The 20,612-nt window shown below is 36.0% G+C and overlaps 4 protein-coding genes across 4 annotated transcripts; 2 read left to right on the top strand and 2 right to left on the bottom strand.

Moving 5' to 3' along the window:
- Positions 1-777: 777 nt before the first annotated feature.
- LOC114722126 (very-long-chain aldehyde decarbonylase GL1-9-like) lies at positions 778-2,850 on the top strand. The gene is made up of 3 exons (XM_028908063.1): positions 778-968; positions 1,338-1,677; positions 2,229-2,850. The coding sequence occupies exons 2-3, from the start codon at positions 1,453-1,455 to the stop codon at positions 2,769-2,771; spliced, it is 768 nt and encodes a 255-aa protein (XP_028763896.1). The 5' UTR covers positions 778-968; positions 1,338-1,452; the 3' UTR covers positions 2,772-2,850.
- A 612-nt stretch (positions 2,851-3,462) lies between these two features.
- Positions 3,463-9,989, bottom strand: LOC114722145 (tRNA pseudouridine(38/39) synthase). Its single transcript, XM_028908103.1, has 15 exons — positions 9,863-9,989; positions 9,302-9,361; positions 9,071-9,161; positions 7,772-7,841; positions 7,238-7,283; positions 6,903-7,017; positions 6,366-6,445; positions 6,027-6,056; positions 5,815-5,902; positions 5,203-5,263; positions 4,737-4,854; positions 4,419-4,549; positions 4,219-4,319; positions 4,050-4,124; positions 3,463-3,731 (listed from the first exon to the last, which is right to left on the bottom strand). Exons 1-15 carry the CDS (start codon positions 9,932-9,934, stop codon positions 3,691-3,693), a joined length of 1,179 nt encoding a protein of 392 aa, XP_028763936.1. The 5' UTR covers positions 9,935-9,989; the 3' UTR covers positions 3,463-3,690.
- A 1,058-nt stretch (positions 9,990-11,047) lies between these two features.
- Positions 11,048-14,536, top strand: LOC114722168 (uncharacterized). Its single transcript, XM_028908123.1, has 5 exons — positions 11,048-11,277; positions 11,410-11,834; positions 12,007-12,147; positions 12,271-12,365; positions 12,482-14,536. Exons 2-5 carry the CDS (start codon positions 11,603-11,605, stop codon positions 14,312-14,314), a joined length of 2,301 nt encoding a protein of 766 aa, XP_028763956.1. The 5' UTR covers positions 11,048-11,277; positions 11,410-11,602; the 3' UTR covers positions 14,315-14,536.
- A 1,887-nt stretch (positions 14,537-16,423) lies between these two features.
- LOC114722162 (uncharacterized) lies at positions 16,424-18,846 on the bottom strand. Its single transcript, XM_028908119.1, has 2 exons — positions 18,376-18,846; positions 16,424-16,802 (listed from the first exon to the last, which is right to left on the bottom strand). The coding sequence occupies exons 1-2, from the start codon at positions 18,841-18,843 to the stop codon at positions 16,590-16,592; spliced, it is 681 nt and encodes a 226-aa protein (XP_028763952.1). The 5' UTR covers positions 18,844-18,846; the 3' UTR covers positions 16,424-16,589.
- Between the last annotated feature and the right edge of the window lie 1,766 nt (positions 18,847-20,612).

Here is a 20,612-nt window from a genome sequence, read left to right as displayed (position 1 = left end):
ACTCCCTGCCTTTTTCATAAGTATATTTATTCATAATATAATATATTTTGTTTAAACTTTAAAGTATTACTTTTTTTTTTATCTAGTACCTAATAACTAAAATTTTTTGACTAGTTGATCACGTTTTTTCTAATTAATGACTTTTGATGGATTAATTTTAATATTTTAATAAAAAATTAATTTTAACTAAATTCATTTAACTTAACAGATGCTTATAACAAGGAGGAATAATTATAGACCTTATGTATAAAATTCCAAAATTAAATTATCTGCACACTTATAATATTTTTTTCCTCTTTTTACTTAGTATATATAGCTTAGAAAAATATGAGAGTTGTTGCTACAAAATTAACGACAGTATAAAAGATGTAATAAAAACCATGCAAAAATATGTATTTTTCCATTCAATGAGATAGCATAAATTTTATTAAAAAAATGCTTGAGAGAATTACAATTAGGCTTAAAAAAAATTTAATCACACTGAAATTTATTAACAACTGAAAATCATGCAATGATGAGTTTCAGGATAGTAAATGAAAATATATTTATATTAGTTACTTGTATTGAGAGTCATGGTAATTCTATCAAAATACTTTGGCGTTATGGAGATTAAAAAATATCATATTTACATCAAATAATATACATTACAGTAATATTTAAGCCATAAACAGTTCTGTTGGCAGCGGCCACCGAAAAGGGGAAGCCGGGGGCGGAAAAAGTCAAAGTCATGGATGATAATCAGCAAATACATATTCATATCAGACAACTCTCATTTTCGAATCTTCCAAATCCTTTTTGGTCTCTTGCTTTGGGAGAAGCTGGCCGGACGAAGACATCAATCTTTTTAATACAACAAACGAAAAGTCTCAAGATTTTGGAGTCTCGGAACAGACTTGCCATTTCACTCTACAAACAAGGCCTAGATCTGATTCGAAAATGCCCCTTTCTGGCCGAAACTCGGTATCCTGGTAAGCTATGATGTTTGACACTTTTTTGGATTTCTTTTGATTAGGCTGGCCGAAACTGGTTTGAGTTGCTGAGGATCTCTCATGGTAGCCCGCATGCAGTCATTAAGTCAGTGGGGCCTAATTGAATTTTGTGTTGTGGTACTTAGTTTTTGGTTATTTGAGCATTGTTTATGTATTCATTTTTACTACAAGCATTGGGCATTGAATTGTCTATTTCTAAACTTTAAGAACAGACGTGTTCTTAGGAGAAGAAAGTACATTCTTGTTTCCTTATCAAAATTAAACTCAGTTCTTTTTCAACTGTTTCCTCTTTTTTCTCATTGCAAGAAACAGGTTGTTATTCATCTAAATCGTCAATTTCTATTACAGGCTGTGCGTGAAGTGAGCTCGTTTAGTTTTAGATCTTCAAATTCAATGCAGCTTTGACTTTGGCTGAGTCTTTCTACTTCAGATTTATTAGTTTCACTCACAAGTTAGACCTATAATGGTTTTCTGGGAAGGATATGTGAGCGATGAAGTGATGGGCACCTTTGCACCTATTGTGCTTTATTGGGTATATGGTGGATTTTATCAGTTGCTACCACCTCTTGACAATTATCGGTTGCATACTAAAAGAGAAGAGGAAGAGAAGAATTTGGTGCCACTCTCAGATGTAGTGAAGGGTGTTTTGCTTCAGCAGCTTGTCCAGGCAGCTGTTGCCCTTTTCTTGGTTAGTCATTCTATAAAGACTTGTTCAAATTCCTAGGTAAATAGCATGCTTATATGAAAATCTTATTTCATTAAAAACTTTGGCTTAGCTCTGCTTCTTGTTTAGACGTTTAAGTGTTCTTTCTTTCCATATTTCTTATTCTCCTAGTCGTTGACTAAACCCCTTCCTTAGACAAGTAAAAAATGATGTGAGTTCAATCATGGAAGGCTGAAGTTTATATATCAGATAAAACAACAGCTTTATTCAAAATAATGTGAGCACAGTTGACCGAGTTCAATGTCAAGATGCCTTGAAAGTCTTGATACAGGAGAATGAACAGAGAGCCTGGAGTTTATAGACAGACAAAAAGCTGAGCTTGAATGACTTTTGTATACTTGGTTCAGAATGATTATAATATGATATCAGGGTCTAAAATTTTTGGGTACCTAATCTGCAGCATATGCACAGACGTATCTTGTAATAATTCTCTTTCGAGGTTCTTGATGCCAAGAACATTTTGTATGTACTCTGGCTGTCGTTGAATGATTAATATGCTTCCTGACATTCTGCAGTTGACCTTAAAAGCAAATGGATCTGGGGTTATAGTGCAGCCTTCCCTTCTCATTCAAGTTGTGCAGATCATTATAGCAATGTTTGTTATGGATACATGGCAGTACTTTGTGCACCGATACATGCATCAGAACAAATTTTTATACCGTCACGTTCACTCCCAACATCACAGGCTGATTGTTCCTTATGCAATAGGAGCCCTGTACAACCATCCTCTTGAGGGTCTTCTTCTTGACACTTTTGGCGGGGCAATCTCATATCTTGTCTCGGGGATGACTGCAAGAACAGCTGTTGTATTCTTCTGCTTCTCAGTCGTCAAAACTGTCGACGATCACTGTGGACTCTGGTTGCCTGGCAATATCTTACATTTGTTTTTCGAGAACAACACAGCTTATCACGACATTCATCATCAACTACAAGGGTTGAAATATAATTATTCTCAACCATTCTTTCCCGTATGGGATAAACTTCTTGGGACATTCATGCCATACAGTCTTGTAAAGCGACCTGAAGGGGGGTTTGAGGCAAGGGCAGCAAAGGACTAGTTAGACTGTAAAAAAAAGTTACTCTTGTGGGGAATTGTTCACACTCTCGCTTCTAATGGGTTCTATTTTATTAGAGCAGCTGAGTTGCTAGATCATAGATGCTAGGCTTCCCTGTAGAAATACAATCCCAAGTTGTTTGGTCGCTTCATAGTCTCTTGTTAGTTCATATTGTCATGGAAGCTTCGCAATTCTACTCTAAATGATGGCATAATTGATGTGAAAGTTGGATTTGGTGTCTTTAACTTATGAACGTGGAAGTTGCTAGCGGAGTATCAAGTTGTCATCCTACGAGTATTTCAAGGCTGAGTTCCGATGCGTTTTCATTTGATTCATTTATATCATACAATATTCTTGAGTGTTTATTCATGTAATGAGGAAGTCATTTGGAGTTGCGCTACATCTTTGAGTCATCATTCTGATGTCAATAACTACGAAGAAACAATCCATCAGAAAAAACATATCAGTTCACATCTAATCAAAAGCAGCACTGCCCCTTGCAGAAGGGTACGGCTCTTCCCTTCCTCGGGGGTGTTCATCCTGAATAAAACCTAAGCGCAGGATCTTACATGATAGGTAGATATGTTTCATAGCACAACACCATATGATCAGTTTTTTGCTTCAAATATTCGTCTCCAGTGTCATAATTTGATCAGAGAACCTAACATAGCAAACACTTAAAACTGCACCAAAAGCCACCAAGCTAAACTATATTTGGCGATCAAAATCCGGGTTGTGGACAGTAATTAGAATACGAACACTCTTGATATGATAACTATTAAACAAAATTGCACCAACAATGCCTCCTTACACCGAAAACAAAACTAGAATTTAAGAAATAAGTGAACAATTATTTGTAGAAACGATATAGAAAACAAGACAAAGAAGGCGTCTTGAATTGAAATTATGATTGGTAGAATCATCATGTTGAGTTGAATTTGGCGCGCCGCTCCTCATATGATGCTGGATCGAATTCAATCAGAGGAAGAAACCAATCAAGCTGATATGACTCTGACGATCATTTTGACCATAACTTTAAAGAATATAATATTTCGTTAAAAAAAAAATGTTGCTTTCTTCTAGTATATCCCAAGAGAGGATGGGGTGGGTATGGAGTAGTAAACGGCTCGTTAATTTAAATACGGGGAAGAAAAATAAACCTGCAAGGTTATAGGGGATGCATGTGATAAAATATAAAAGAATGTGGCAAAGACGGTTTTGAAAATATTAGTCTCGTTCCGCCATATAGTCATGTCTAATATCATAGGTGACAGAACTCACGCTCAGTTGGTCGTGACAGAAGAGGGACATGGGAGGCTTTCTTCTTCGTTCCTCCATAATGCTGCAAGCTTTGATCTGGAAAAAGAATTGGCATCATCAATCATAACAAATAATTTTAACAAAAAGTCACGTAAAATCGAAATGGAATTCACAATCGATATTTGCGCACCATCTGATGTAGATAGACAATTGAGAATAGCTTCGTGGAAGATTGCAGCTTGAAGCTGGTAAGTTTGGCATTCATTCACCAAGTGTAATCGCAAGGCTTCCAGCATCTGGATATATAAAGAGTTGATTTGTTTATTATTAAGCTGGTCCATGAGCAAACGATGCCTGAATAAGAACCATCTCTGAAGTGTAAACATTAGAGATATACCTGATGAACACATAAATCTAATTTCTTCAAATTCACAAGACTGAAGAACCAATGGAAACTCTGCTGCCATAATATACTGGGGTTTCCTTGGAGTCCTGTTAGTGTCCAGTAAAATATCAATCACCTGCCATTTAAACATCAAAGAATTTACAGTCATTAGCACAAACTGCAGAGACTTGTAACAGGCTAGGAGATGGAGAAGCTCAATATAGAAATACTTGCTATTTTGAAGGTTTCCTTTCATCTTCACGTAGATAATCTGAATAAATAGATATAATATAAATTTATATGTGAGTATGTTGGATACGCACATCTGGAGATTCAAGACCTTTGCCAACCATGAATAGAACTGCAACCATGCAACGAACTTGATGCCATAGAAAAGCTGTACCTTTGATTTTCATCACCCAGAGTTGATTATCATCATAACTGAATGTAGATTGGAAAAAAAATTGCTCAGACTGGAGGGTCCACAACAACTGCGAGCGACAAATTGCTAGATCTAGCAAGGATGATATGTTTATGCGAGTTTTTGAATACACAATGCCACCATAACTCTGAATTCGGCAATGACACAGGTATTAAGTATTCCCCGTTGGAATTAAATACGGTCATAAAATGTAATGGCCCCCTTGTTAAAATTTCTGAGGATTTGATACAAATACGGAGGCCAAAACTAAGAGCAAAACAGTGATGTACATTTTCAATGGTAATTTAGTACAACACGCATGCACTCACGAGCGAAGAAGATCAAAAAAATTGTCTAACAATTTTAACCTCACATTAGTAGGAGACATCTCAAAAAAGGTTATGTGCCGCCTATAGTTGTGCACACCCTCTAGTCACAACTTAAATATGTCTTGCGATACACATCATTGCGATAGGATTCAATTAAATGAGCAGGTATACAGCTTTCTCCCTTGATCAAAAATCCTTTTGAGGTCATGCAAGGGATCCATTGTATCCACAAATCATTATAAATCACCTAATCAGTCAATGACATCAGTGTAGGGGAAGCTGGAGATGACCATACCCATTAAACAGGGTTATCCAGAAAAGTCACCAGCTGGATTAGTAGACGCCATTTAAGCACCTATCTGTCAGCCCCAGATGGCTTTATTCAAACTAATGCATCTAATAGGACTTGGTAAATCAATTGGTCCAGCAGGCGGGTGCAGATGTCATGGAGACTTCAATAGGCCATTTCATGCTTAATTTAATATTGAGGGCATAACAAAGTTTGAAACCCTAGATCAATGTGGAATAACTTTTGGTCCACGGCCACTAAACAAAAGATTTGGAGAGTGAACTGAGAATATTTTCCATATTACAATGCAACTTGATGGAGTTTCAAATAGGAATAATTAAGAAGAACCCATTGTTACGAGCCTGGGGCAGGGTTGGGAATCTTCAGATATGCCATATGGCAAAATAGTAATTCCCTACTCCCGTATTTCTCTTGGTTGTCACCATTTCGCTGTACAACTCGATCATCAAATGATAAAGCAAAGTTACAAATGAAGCATACAAACCTTGCATGGAAACAACAGGAACAACGGACCAGCCAGAATTCGAATATCATTAGGAAGGGACTCGATTTAGCACCTTTTACACATAATCAATTTCCCCTTCTGCAAAAGGCATGTTAAATTTATTCAAGAGGAAAGAAACAGAAACACTCAGGCATAAACAATTCTGGAGAAGCCAGTGACACAAAAAAAATACGGTAAACAGTCACCTATTTTGCTCTGACAAATATAAAATGCCAAATACCATTACTAAAGTTAAATTTACAAGCGCCTGAAAATCAAGATGCCTCCAATTTTTTTTTAATCATCAATATCCGACTTAATGGACATAAATCTTGAAAAAACAACTTACAACAACCCAATCACCAAAAAAAAAAAGTAATCTCATTTTTCAAGGGACTTTGTGCTAACCATGTGGCTCCTCTGAAAAAATTTCTCCAGCTTTCTATTATTTGTTCCTGATACCTTGAGGTTGATCTTAAGAAAAACTACTACCTGCTACCTCACAAAATTTTGCCATCATAAGAGACAATGAAGCAATTAAATAGCAGAAAACTGATGCTCCATATATCAATAATTAATTTAGCGAAATGGTTTAAATAAATACAAAAACACTACTAATGAACTTTAACACGGATGCTTTAACATAGTTCCTTTCAAAAGCCGAATAGTTAAATGGAAATTTATTAACTTGCTTCAAATTTTCTAAATTTTCTCGCATTTAGAACTTTATTTATCATTGCTCTATACAGCCTCAACTTACTTTGCGAGCATATGCCATAAAGGCAGGTTCTAGGAACAAAATGATTGCTATTGCGATCTTAACAGTTGGAAAAGTATAAACGGGAACTTCTATAAACCATGTAACATTGATATTTATCCGTCATTGCTAATAGGAAGTGTATTTTTCTTTTCTTTTTTCCTTTTCCCTTTTCATTTCAAGTCAACTTACTTGTCCAACAGAAGAAACACCTTTGTCTGTTCTACCACATCTTGAATATTGCGACTCCTTCTTGTCACCAACCAAAAGCCTTGTTTTCTCAATAGCTTTAAAAATCTCAGACTGCAATCAAATTATAGATGATAGATCACACAGAGGCATTCACTTGCTGACTTTACTGAATATTAACACGGGACAATTCAGAACTCTATCCATCGCATGGATAATTTGTAATATGCATTCATTTGTGTGATGAGTATAGATGATTCTGCTTGCTATTATGCATGAAGAATTTTTGCAGCTTATGGAAATAAATGGCTTAAAAATCTGCGTCAAAACAAACCTCAACAGTTGGATCCATTTGTGCCTCTGAAGAAAAACCATAGAACCTGCATTTAGCAGATAGTCCAAAAAACCCTAATATTCATTAGCACAGTTTATATAATTCTAATTCAATAAATATAAACAAGACAGTGAAATGATTGAGGGTGAAGCACTCCAGATTCTTCCAATTCAACTGAATGAAATATTAAATCTGCATGCAAAATTCAGATTCTAAAAGGCTCTAAGCACAGTCATGTCATCTCCAAAGAAACCTCTAAAGCTCCCCAAAAATACTCATTAAAACCTTAAACCATTTAATGAAAATATCATGACCTTAAATTTCCCAAAGTTGTATCATATGTTTGCGTTGCACTAAAAAATAAATTATACGAAATATACCACATATATGTCTTTCCTTTACAGGTCACAGCTTCCATGCTTTTTTTAGTAAAAGGCAAAAGAATAGCTAGCTCTTTGCTCATTGCACTGCTCCATGATTTTATGCTTGTTTTAGAAAGAATACGAAGCCAGGGAAAAAATAGACATCATATACCTTTTTCCAAAGTACATGACTTTCAGAGCTACATATCTCTTCCTATGTTTGATGAGCATTGAATGGTAGCCTGTGTCAAGATTTAAGGGTAATTCACATATGCAGCCTGTTTTAGCAGTCTGTATTCTCATGACAAGAAAGTAAGATATATATCAACTATCATTGTGTAATAAATATGAGAATAAAGAAACATGTGAAAGATGCAAAATCCATGCAAAAAAAGAAACCAACAAATCAAGCATCCAAGTTTAGAACTCAGTGAAGTCAAGGATTACATTGAAAACATGTATACTATGCATATAAGAACACAAGTGAAGGTTAAAATTTTCAGGAATTGACATTAGGTATTTTCTCTGACCTTTGCATCCAAAAACAGTACAATACATTTATTCAAACCAATGGACCATATTAAATATAGAGCCGCTACTGTCAAACGTAAAAGAATAGATGGACAATGAACAGTGGAGCCAGACACTTATCCTTAGGACTAGGAGACAAAGTACATATGGTTAGACGAACACTTTATTTCTTACAGTTTTCAATTAAATTATTCTCACGTGTTTATGTTATGTGCATATCATCTATGGGTATGCATATAGAAATTCTTAATTGTATACTCAAGAGGTACAATGTTTTCATACATACATGAAATCACAAAACGAATTACAATATGCTATTACTAAGTAAGATAACGTACAATTTTAGAAATTAGCTGCAATTTTTTGTCAGGTTCCTTGTACTTTAAAATTTTTCTGTGAGGGCCGCCTCAAGAGGAGGGTTAAACATACTAAAATTCATTTCTTTGGGGGACCACAAGGACAGATAAATTTTCTGAAGTTCCAGCTTTTAACACAAGCCACGGAATTCATTCCACAGTCCTTTCCTCAAACATCAAATTCCATGACAGCACTTCCACTTTAATACTACCTCCGGTTCTTAATATAAGAGTTAATTAATTGATTTGAGTAGATTAAAAAAATGAGTTAAGTTAGTTACTTGTAATAAATAGGTGTTGTCTTTTCTAAAATATTCTTGCTAATCAACTGTATTGGCTAGAACTAGAAGGAGTACCTTAAATAGAAAAAAGAATAAATATGATAAACAAAGTGGATTGAGGTCTCATAGTTAGAACCAAAATAAAAGTCAAACAAGCTTTTATATTAAGGACCAGAGCCCGGAGGTAGTATTTTGTATCATATTCTCAAGTGCTCTATCAGTATACTGGGTGCTATTATGATTACAATGGCAATCGTATTATCAGAACTAAACATCCAAAAATGATAAATAGATGGGGAGAACCTGGCATTTTATGTATCTTCTCATCTGTCTCTGTGTTTCCTTTTTTTGATTTCACATGTTTGTCATCAGAACCGTGTAATTTCTTCTCCATCTGCATCACAATTTAATATCCCTAAATAATGCAGTAGAATATTTTATCTTTCTTTTCATTGAGTAAATTTTTCCTAGCTGAAAATTTGAGATGGTCCATAAACCTCCCAGTGCTAAGAACTTAAGAAAATATTAGCTAACCTCGTGATTGCTACAATCTGTGAGTTGAGACAATAACTTTGCATTTTCAGCTTCTAATTCCTGGTTTATGAATCAAAGTCCAGTAAGAAAAACAACAGATGAAATTGCAAGCAAAAGAGTTCAACTCAACCTATACTCTGGGCCAACTTCGCAATTAACCATGAAGCTTTAGATGGTCCTACTAAAACTATCGACAGTTCCTTTCTTCTGTAATTCACGTATCCCTTTAAAACTTACAGAGGAGCCAACAACGCACATTGAACTGATAGCAGTGTCTCAAACGATATTTTAGAAAGTGCAGAAGTGTAACAACAACAATTCCTAAGCTTTACAGGCTACAAGAACCAGAACAAAACAAAGTGAAAATACTTGCAGGTAAGCTAATCAAGCGGGAGAAGCCGAAGTCATTGTACTTAGAGAACATTGCCCGTCTAACTAATAAATCCCAGGTAAAGCCAGAAAGCCAGAAAAAGTTTCCTTTGAGTTCCTCGTTTTGGTTTTCCCATTTTCCTGGCAATAAACAGAGACTGATACCAACTGAAATTGCAATGACGGGAATACCTTAACCCTGGTTTGAAGAGCATCAATCTGGGATTGCAGGCTGGCTACAAAGTCAGCGTCTTTGGGCGACATGGTCGACTTCAGCCTCCAGCTTCACTGCGGATCCGCAACAATCGGGCCGTGGACTACAGTAGTTATTAAGTCCGAGGCCGTCTTAACATTGGCTGACGTTCGTGGGCGAAATTTGGATCCCTGTCATTTGGAGGGTGTCTGCTTTTCTCTTATATTACTATATCCTAATTATAAAAACTAGTTGATTAATTTGAGGAGATTGAGAAAATAAGTTGAGTTAGTTATTTGTCCTAAATAGGTGTTGTTTTTTCTAAAATATCTTTGCTAATCAAGTGTATTGACTAGAACTCTTATTAGTAGAAGGACTACTTTAAAAATATATATAAATATAATAGACAAAATGTATTGGAGTCTTATATTTAAGACCAAAATAAAAGTCATATAAGGTCTTATATTAAGGACCAGTAGTAGTATTATTTAGCATGAAACTAAACTTGCGCAAATATTCAGTCCAAAATATAAAATAAACTTGCATGAATATCAACAACAACCAAAAAGCGATTCATCATAAACTTTATATTTTATGATGATTTTATTTACTTAATAAATATGTAAAGATTAGAGCGTACCAAAATATACATATATATATATATGAAGATTAGAGAATATTAAGAGTGAGAAGAGCAAGAATCTCAAGTCATTAAATTTGTAATGCACATGAAATATTTTAAGCGTTGACAAGGTTTGGTCCATTCGAGGTGGGGGGGGGGTTTGCTGACCCAGCCGAATATGTGATACTCAATATTTATTCAATTAGATTATATAGGATATTATTCTTTGAATTTTTTATCTATCAGGCAAACAATTAATTTCAAGTGCAGCTAATACTTTTGACAAAGCTCAGATTTTGAATTTTTGGGGTTAGGCAAAAACTATGGAATTGTCTGAAAGAGGCAAGAATAGAAATTCTTAAGAACATTTTCCCTCCATCATATTCATTAATCATTGACATATTCTGAGATTGTAGTTACTACCACTTGACAAATGACAACCTTACCTATATTTTAGCAGTCACCAGTTTACTTGGTCCACAACAATGCCTTTTTTTCCTTTCTTATAACCAAAGTCAAGGAAATAGCATGCTTGGAGCATCATAAACGAGACAAACTCGTTCAAGATCCGTATTTTGATCACCGATACACACATGGAAACATCTCAAACTTTGCAACTACCTTTGGACACTGTCTTTTCTCTTTCAATTGCTGCCTCTAATCTGGGACCAACTGCTACTTGTTCGGGTAAGGTTGAATCAAACGAAAACTAAACTGTAAAAATCGCACACGCTTAGCTGGCCGCTGCTTGAGCTCCTACAAGCTCCATCTCTTTCAGGTTTTTGATGGAAGGTGATCTATTTTCATTTGCTTCTTCTATGTTAAATTTTCATCGTCTTTCACTAAATATCTGAAGCTCTTGAGTTGAAGGGATATTGTCTGACGCTTTCTAATGCCCAAGTTTGTCTGATCATTTTAGGACAGAAGGGAAGTGGTTTATGGCCTATGACTCTATTCCAAGAAAGGAGAAGATCGATTCAAGAAGCATTTTAAGATTGAAATCTTCTCTAATGTGCCCTTGACTGGAGCTTAATTCTGATTTAGATGGTGCTGATATTCTGTTCTCTTCTATACGTACAACTGGAAAGATTAGATCAGTGAAGGCTTAGAGAATTAAATGGATGTGATGGATATCAGTAATGGTTCTACGGCAAAGGAGCATCGCAAACCTCATGAATCAGTTTCAAAAGGTGCAGATTCGTTATCCGTTTCTCCACTGCAAACTTCTCCAAAGTCACCGAGACCCTGTGGCTCTCCAAGGTCCCCCAGGTTCCAAGTCAAGGGCGGCAAGCAGAGTTCAAATCATGAGAAGCATCCACAATCTCCAAGAGATGGATGTCCCAAGAAAGGTGAAGTCTTTAGGACAGATTATTATGGGGACTTGTTTCATGGATACAAGTATAAACGTGTCATACATGAGTCCCACTAATAATTGATCCGGATTACTAGGTTCCATGTCTTAATATCATATGATTACTCTTATGTGTCGTAAGCTTGATCAATCTGTTTCAAAAATTGCAGATTCATTCCCCGTTTCTTCCCTGAAAATCTCTCCTAAGTCACCAACATCCCCCACTTCTCCAAAGTCTCCAAGGTTACCTGGCCATAGTCCAAAGAATGAAAGGCAATCACGTTCTCCAAGAGATGGACGACCAAAGAAAGGTATATATAACGTTGAAAATTATTAAGTAGGCCTCAGCTTAAGAGGATAAAATGTATTTCCGAAATAATTTTTTAATATTTATATGTCTGAGAGTAAAGTTTTAATCTTTTCTTATAATGCAGGAGGTTGTGGAGGTAAGGGCACGTGGGGAGGATTGCTTGATACTGAAGACATGAACTTTCTTGACCCTCATGATCCAAACTATGACAGCACTGAGGTACAAAATTAAAATACAATGACATATTATTTACATGTGAGAAGATCAAATCTTTGGTTGCTTATTATGTGTTTATGCTTAACGCCAAGAAGTATGAAAGCAAGTGCCGTTTGCAGGAAAATGAACCATCAAACGAAAATAAAAAGAAGGGGGAGTTAGGTGAGTACAAGAAGAAAGCTACCATAATAGTGGAGGAATATTTCACCACTGATGATATTGTTGCCGTAAAAAATGAACTGAAAGAACTTGGAACACCATACTTTAGCTACTATTTTGTCAAAAAGCTTGTCTCAATGTCAATGGACAGACACGACAAAGAAAAAGAAATGGCTGCTGTTCTGCTATCTTCTCTTTATGCTGACACAATTGATCCTTCTCAAGTTTACAAGGGCTTCAGTAAACTAGTTGAATCTGCAGATGACCTGATTGTAGACATACCAGATGCAGTTGATGTTCTAGCGCTTTTCTTGGCTCGAGCTGTGGTTGATGACATACTTCCTCCTGCATTTTTGAAGAAACAGATGGCTTACTTGCCAAAGGATTCAAAAGGGTTAGAAGTCTTGAAAAAGGCAGAGAAAAACTACCTTGCAGCTCCTCTGCATGCAGAGGTTATAGAGCGCCGGTGGGGCGGAAGTAAGAATATGACAGTTGATGATGTGAAGGCTAGAATAAACAATTTGTTGATAGAATATGTAACAAGTGGTGATAAGAAAGAAGCTTTTAGATGCATTAAGGATTTGAAAGTTCCATTCTATCATCATGAGATAGTGAAACGGGCTCTTATAATGGCAATGGAGAGGCGCCAAGCAGAAGGTCCCCTACTAGATCTCTTGAAAGAAGCAGCCGAAGAAGGTTTTATCAACTCCAGTCAAACCTCAAAGGGCTTTGATCGGTTGATTGACACTGTCGATGACTTATCACTCGACATACCAAATGCACGTGAAATACTCCAAAAGCTAATGTCCAAGGCAGCATCTGAGGGCTGGTTATGTGTTTCATCTCTAAAATCACTCTCACTGGAGCCAGAAAAGAAGTCACTAGAAGAAAGTGCAGCCAGAAGTTTCAAGGGAAAGGCTCAGTCCATAATTCAAGAGTACTTCTTGTCAGGTGATATATTTGAAGTCATTAGTTGTCTTGAGCAAGAAAACAACACTTGCTCTGCGCACCTCAATGCAATCTTTGTCAAGAGACTTATAACTTTAGCTATGGATCGGAAGAAGCGTGAGAAGGAAATGGCCTCAGTTCTGCTTTCATCTCTCTGTTTCCCGGCTGATGATGTAGTGAATGGTTTTGTCATGTTGATAGAATCAGCAGATGACACTGCTCTGGATAATCCAGTAGTGGTGGAGGATCTTGCCATGTTCCTGGCCAGAGCAGTGGTGGACGAAGTCCTGGCCCCACAACATTTAGAAGAGATTGGAACACAATGTCTTGGTCCAGATTCAATAGGAAATAAAGTGCTTCAAATGGCGAAGTCAGTGCTAAAGGCTAGGCTTTCTGGAGAGAGAATATTAAGGTGTTGGGGTGGAGGAGGAAGCAGCAGAAGTGGGTGGGAAATTGAGGATGTTAAGGACAAGATTATAAACCTTCTGGAGGAGTACGAGTCTGGAGGCGACATAAGGGAAGCGTGTCGCTGCATGAAAGAACTTGGAATGCCATTTTTCCACCATGAGGTGGTCAAGAAAGCTCTGGTGAAAATCATTGAGAAGAAGAATGACAGGTTGTGGGGTCTGCTCAAGGAATGCTTTGAATCTGGACTGATAACTATGAACCAGATGGCGAAGGGCTTTGGAAGGCTTGCAGAATCTCTTGATGACTTGGCTTTGGATGTTCCTGATGCTAAGAAACAGTTTACACACTACGTCGAACGAGCAAAGAGCTCAGAATGGTTGGATTCTTCATTTAGTCTCAGCAAATTTGAACATTCAACGGAGAATGGAACCTGCTAAACTCTGATGGGATAATCTACAATATTATCTGTACTTTGTTTCTTTTTCCTGAATTCACTCCTTTGGATCACATATAACCATGCTCCTTGCTCAAGACCTGAAATGTCTCGAAAGTCTTTTTTGTGCTTTACTGATTGGTTGTTTTCCCTTTATTACTTGAGCCTTGGTTCTTCCTAAAACCACATTTTCCCGAGTTATTGGCATTATTAAAAATTAATATTTTGGTCCTACTCCTGTATGGCAGAATACAAGACATGGTCCTGGAAGTTGTTTCCCCATTACTTTCTTTGTTAGGCTTATTGCTCTGTACTTTCTTTGTGGTCAACTATTTCATGAACGGTTCGAGATGACCAATCACATATTCCATCAGGGAAGATGCCTCTGCTTCCTACTGGAGAAACGGCAACGTTAAAATGATTTGGAGCAGGGGATGCATTACGAGCATGGAGATTGATTTTGAGAAATTGAAACATCTCTAGTGAAATAAGTTAAGTTAAATCAAACCTTTTTTTTGTTTGTTTGTTTTTACTTTTGCGTTGCATGTTTCTGTGGAGATGGGGCAAAGATGAAGAAGGTAGACATAGGATTTGGTGGAGGAAGCGTAAACAAGGGAACTAGCGTCTGGATATTTTTTTAAAGGATCATAAATAAGGATTATCTCTGGGGCGAAAAAGGGTTGAATAATATACGACCTCATTCAGTCCTCATCACAACTATGAGCACCATGCACTCATTACTGTAATGTAATATAAACCATCTAAAATCTAATATGAATGGTTCAGATTTAAAATTTTTAATATGTAATTTTTTCAATGATAAATTTAACTTTTAAAGATATGTTAGTTATGATATTATATTTATTTTAAATTTTGTATCTACCAAAGCAAAAGGTTGATTAACAACAACAACAACAAGTCTTATCCCACTAGGTGGGGTCGGTTACATGAATCACACGACGCCATCGTGCTCTGTCAATAACCCAGTCTTTAGATATGTTGTTGACTAGAAGGTTTCGTTCAATGACCTCATTAAGCGTTCTTCTTGGTCTTCCTCTTTTCCTTTTTATGGGACTCCATCTTGTCTGATCCACCCTCCTCACCGGGGCTTTCAATGGCCTTCTCTGCACATGTCCAAACCATCTTAAGCGATTTTCAACCATTTCCAAAGCAAAAGGTTGATTAAAATATATAAAAAATTTAAATTCAATTTAAACCATCTAAAATCAATCTGGATGATCCAAATTACTATGAGCACTCCATACTTATCATTGTGATGAGCATGAAATATGCTCATGAGAATGTGCTCCCAAATAATATTATTATGTTTGTGCTGACTTAATGATGATTTTGTTTTGTTAATCATGCGTAACAATTATTTGGGTTTAGTTTTAAATGATTCCTAATAGGAACTTCGTCAGATCAGACTAGAAATTTTGGCGTATGAAACAATTTTGCTTACGAGTGACATCCAAATATTGAAATCTGAAAGATGTATGTAGCAGTCGAATGAAATAAAAGTGTAGAACAGTCGTCAGCAAAATTGACCGCAAAAAACCCTCCACGGTCCCACTCCCAACCAACTCTTGTTAAAGCCAGTAAGATTACTGGTTTACTCGTAGCATGATGTGCAAACCTGAGTTGACCGTCAAAAAAAAGTCCATGGTGCCACTTCCAGCGAACGTCAGTTTTAAACCGTGGCCAAATTTCAACGAGATGGATTAATCTGTATTTTTAAAAACCATTGAAAATCTGCATCATTAAATTTAGTATAGCGGTTTACAGTTGTAATGGGATCTCTCCACCGACTGGAGAGAAGCCATTTCCAATGTTCACAGGTTTAAACACACTCCAATCTTATCAACGGAATCACAATTTACTGTTAATAATTGAATCAACTCTTGTTGAGGTGCCAACAAGACCACGTCTTAAGAGATTGAATTTTAGTCGGACCTTAACTTTGGCAGGCGTACAAGTATATCAGTTCTTATGCAACTATTTTAGAGAGAAAACATAAGATTTCTTCGTAGAATCGGGGTCGAAGAAACCTTTAACCAGATATGCCTCAGAACAGCATGAAAATAAATACAGAAATACTAAAAAAACATAAACAAAAAAATTAACCAGAACGCGCTATTACTTATTATCAATAATACTTACTGACATTAATTCTATAGAAAAAGATGTATTTAAATGGGGAAAATATGCCATCTTACAAAAAACCTGAAAGCGTACAGAAATCCATTAAACCCGACCACAGGAGCATGAGCTCTGTCCGTTCACCAACCAAACTTCTTCAGGACGTGTTTGGTTCTCTTCCTCATGCGGGTGAAAACAATAACTGCACAAGCCAAGATCCATGGAGGAAAGTCTCCACCGAAAAGGTTTAATTTCTTGATCCATTCCGGAATATCCTTGGAAACCAGTACAATCATAATGGTTATTAATGCCACCCCAGTCAAGATCTTGGTCACTGGTTTAATCAACGAATCCTGCCAAAAGAAAAAGAAAAAGAAAAAGAAATCAACACATGATGTAAATCACATTATGTTACAAACTGGATACAAGACTTGGAACACAATGACAAAAAAAAGATCAGCTTTGTCCTTCAAAATTTTAATTTCTAAAGTTAACTCTAAAATCTTTTCCCAGACTCTTAGTGATTCGAGGAGCTAAACACAAGTCATATCACACAGAAAGAAAAACTTTCACATGTTTCACTTAATAAGATACAGAGAAAATGTCAAGCTGATCCCTCAGAGGATTTCATTATTGAGATACACGAGTCTTGATGCTTATCTGTAAAACAAGAGATAACCTATTTAAATCCCAATGCACTTAATCGAAGCAAGGCTCGGGGGACTGTAGTTCACATCTAAAAGGGCTCACTTAGTTACTTTAGAACTGTCGATAAGGCATCTAAATTTATACCAACAAGTCAGTTTCCAGAAAATAAAATGACTCATGTAGATGGATTCCCCCTCTTGGCCAACCAACAAACAAAAGGCGTCAGTTAAATTCCAGTGATTAATGGAGATAGAGAGTTAGTTTCTCTTTGACTGCGATAACCCAATTTTAGAGGTATTCCTATTCACTTCTCAAAGCCTTCTCTCAGGTTGAGAGAACCCTGTTGAAAACAACTCCGAGAATTATCGTCTAGGGAGCCCCTGATAGGGTATCCTAGTTCTAATGTTTCTACCAGAACAGGTCACCAGCAACACTTCAAAAGAACAACTTGCAGAGCCTCAACATTAAGGGTTTGGCAAATGAACTCCTTAACTTCATGTTAAGCATGTAAAAGCCCCAAGGAATCATCTTCAATGCTTGAAAGTCATTGTATTTGTCTTATTAACCACCGAAATGTTTTCAACCACCAATCCACCCCCGTTTTTTCAACAGACAAAATCATGAAGCAACTAGACGCAAGCTTTAGCCAACCGTCAACATAAACCTATACGAAATTAGTGTTAGCCTTTTACCTCTCAAAGTTTTTTACATCTTATTAATGAATTCGATTTTGGCTCTCCGACGAGAGAAGGCACGCATTCCCTCTGAATTATATACAGTACTATTAAACGATGCCACCTTAGCTTTGTGCGATACTGATGCATAAAAAAAAGCCATAGGATTCTCCCATACTTCTATATCCGCAGAGAATAACATCCAGCAGTACAATACTCAACCAAAATGCTCGAATATTTTCATCCATTACGCAAGCTATAAGATCAAGAAATTACTCCCTAATGAATGTGCTATAACCATATAGAACAGATGTAGGGGGAAAAATATAATTCAAATTAAGGACCTACTGAATTCCTCAATTAATTAAATATTCTTATCCAAAACAGAAGATCTAAAATATCGGGCAACTTATACCTCTTCCTAGTTTAGATTATATCCATGTAGAACACAGTTTTGGCCCTTCTAATAGTGGAATTAAATAGAACCTCAATCTATACGAATTATCTTCCTTTTTTTTTTCCCCCCCCCCATTTCTAGACATGATATGACTTAACAATTTTCTACTATCACGAAAAGTCAACCATATATGTTATACACACACACCTTGGGTTCTCCATCAATGTAAACAACTCCTCCATCCCTATAAGTCAATATCGACCTGCCGTTTTTAGGGTTGAACCGAATGGGAACGCCGCGTCCCGATTGAGGATTGAACGCGTAGATGGATTTAAAGCCATACTTGTCGAGGATATTTCGAACTTCCAATTGGTCCTGATCCCAACCTCCCAGGGTCGTCTTGAACACTTCAATGGGTCCCTTGCCCTGACGGTACAGGTGGATCTCCACCTCCGGAACCTTGGTCCTCACATGTCTTTGAGCCGCATCAGAATCGGTGCCTACTTCCTCGATTTCTCCAATCAAGGGTGCTTTTTCCTCCTCCATTGTGCGCGCTCCAACGGCCGAGCTGATCCTGCGGAAGGCGCGAGTGCTTTGATTGCTTCGCACGCAATTTGCACTGCTTGGTATGGCGATGGTGGGCTCCGACGCGGATGCAGGAGCACTGCAATTCATGCTTAGTGCATTAAAACGCACCGCACAGGGCGTCTCAACTGTTTCCCTTTTTAATTATATTTATATAATCAAACATAAATAATTCTTGGCCCCAAAAAAAAAAATCAAACATAAAAATTTAATTGATGAGCTACTTCAAGTTCTAAACAATACACATGAACAGAATTGATGGCAAAACAAAGACTACTGTACCTAAATCTTCAGAAAAAGTACATTTTGCCCGTAATTTCTCTCCACATTCAAAAATTGACAGTGTAATTATGCCACTAATAAGTTCGTTAACTAATTTATGTTGTCTCTAGTCGTTAATATAAGAGTTAGTTGACTAATTTGAGTAAATTAAAAAAATTTATTAAGTTAGTTATTTGTATTAAATATATGTTATCTTTCTTAGAATACCCTCACTAATCATGCGCATGAGCTAAAACTACTATTTGGTGAAATTTTTAACATGTATAACTATTACAGGGATTATTTTAAAACAATGAATAAATATAAAAGACAAAATAAATTAAAATCTTATATTTAAGGCCAAATTAAAAGTTTTATATTAAGGACTAGAGATAGTATTGTATTAGTAATTCTACCATTTGTGAATTTTTTACCTTGTTAATATGAGAATGACACAAGAAATTGACCTTTAGATTTTAATTTTTATATATAACCTGAACAAACTTTCATACACCGTTGAAGTATTTGATATTTTATTTCAAATGAAGATGGTCAGGAAACAAGTAAGGAAAATATAGAAAATTATAAAATTCACTCACCCCTGGGATAGAACGGGAATGGAAAGATGGATTCAGGTTTTAACGTAAATTAATTTTTAAACTCAGGGTTATGCATAAATACTAGCAAATTGGCAATTGTTCGCAGACACGTCGTGGCAATAAAACAAGGAACTTATTAATGACAAGAGATTGCCTGCATGGACTCCAGCAAATGTTTTTATTTGGTCATGGTGGATTGGTGATCGAAGTATATTCCATATTGTTTCTATTTTTTTAATTTTTTTAGGTACAGTAACAGCAAGATTTCCCATTGTTCAAAACGGGCAGCTCCTTCGTTTGCAATGACTTGTCATTTAATAAGTGATTGAAAAAGATATCCTTCGTAATATTGTCAAATACTCTTTCGTCCCATAAAATAGAATCTAATTATTGAGTTAATTTTGATCATAAATATAAAATTTATTTATTATATTTATTAATTTTTTTTAAATTATCCCTATGAATACTCCAGAAGATGGAAAGAAGATATTAAGAAAGATTATTATAGTCTTTAAGAAAGACATGTCATATTTTTTATAAATAACTAACTTTTTTAATCTAATCAAATTAATTAAATATATCTTACATTAAGAACGAATATTTATATTAATTCGGCTCTTTTTTCTTTTTCTGTCATAGTAATTCTGAGAAACATAGCAAGTTACTCTATTATTCATGATACGGGGATGGTATGTTTTATTATAAACTTTGTATACCATAAAAAATAATTTTTAAAATAAAATATAAAATTTTTATTCAAAAAAATTACTCCTCTTATTCTTGGCTCTTCTGACTTCTCAGGCGTAGATAACCCGAAATATACTAGCAGTGTAATTTAACATAACAATAAATTCGCTATCCATTAATGGCAGTAAATTATTACTATAAAATTTATTCAATGCATGGAAGGACACCCGATAAGATATAAAATGAAGGGGAGAAAATCAATTCTTCTGTTATTGTGTAGTACGACAGATAAAAAGGTTATTTATTCCCGCT

This window comes from Neltuma alba, unplaced genomic scaffold, assembly GCF_004799145.2.
Source record: "Neltuma alba isolate B1F8T4 unplaced genomic scaffold, ASM479914v2 tig00012083_pilon, whole genome shotgun sequence".
NCBI lineage: Eukaryota > Viridiplantae > Streptophyta > Magnoliopsida > Fabales > Fabaceae > Neltuma > Neltuma alba.
This window is presented reverse-complemented; position numbering and strand designations above follow the sequence as displayed.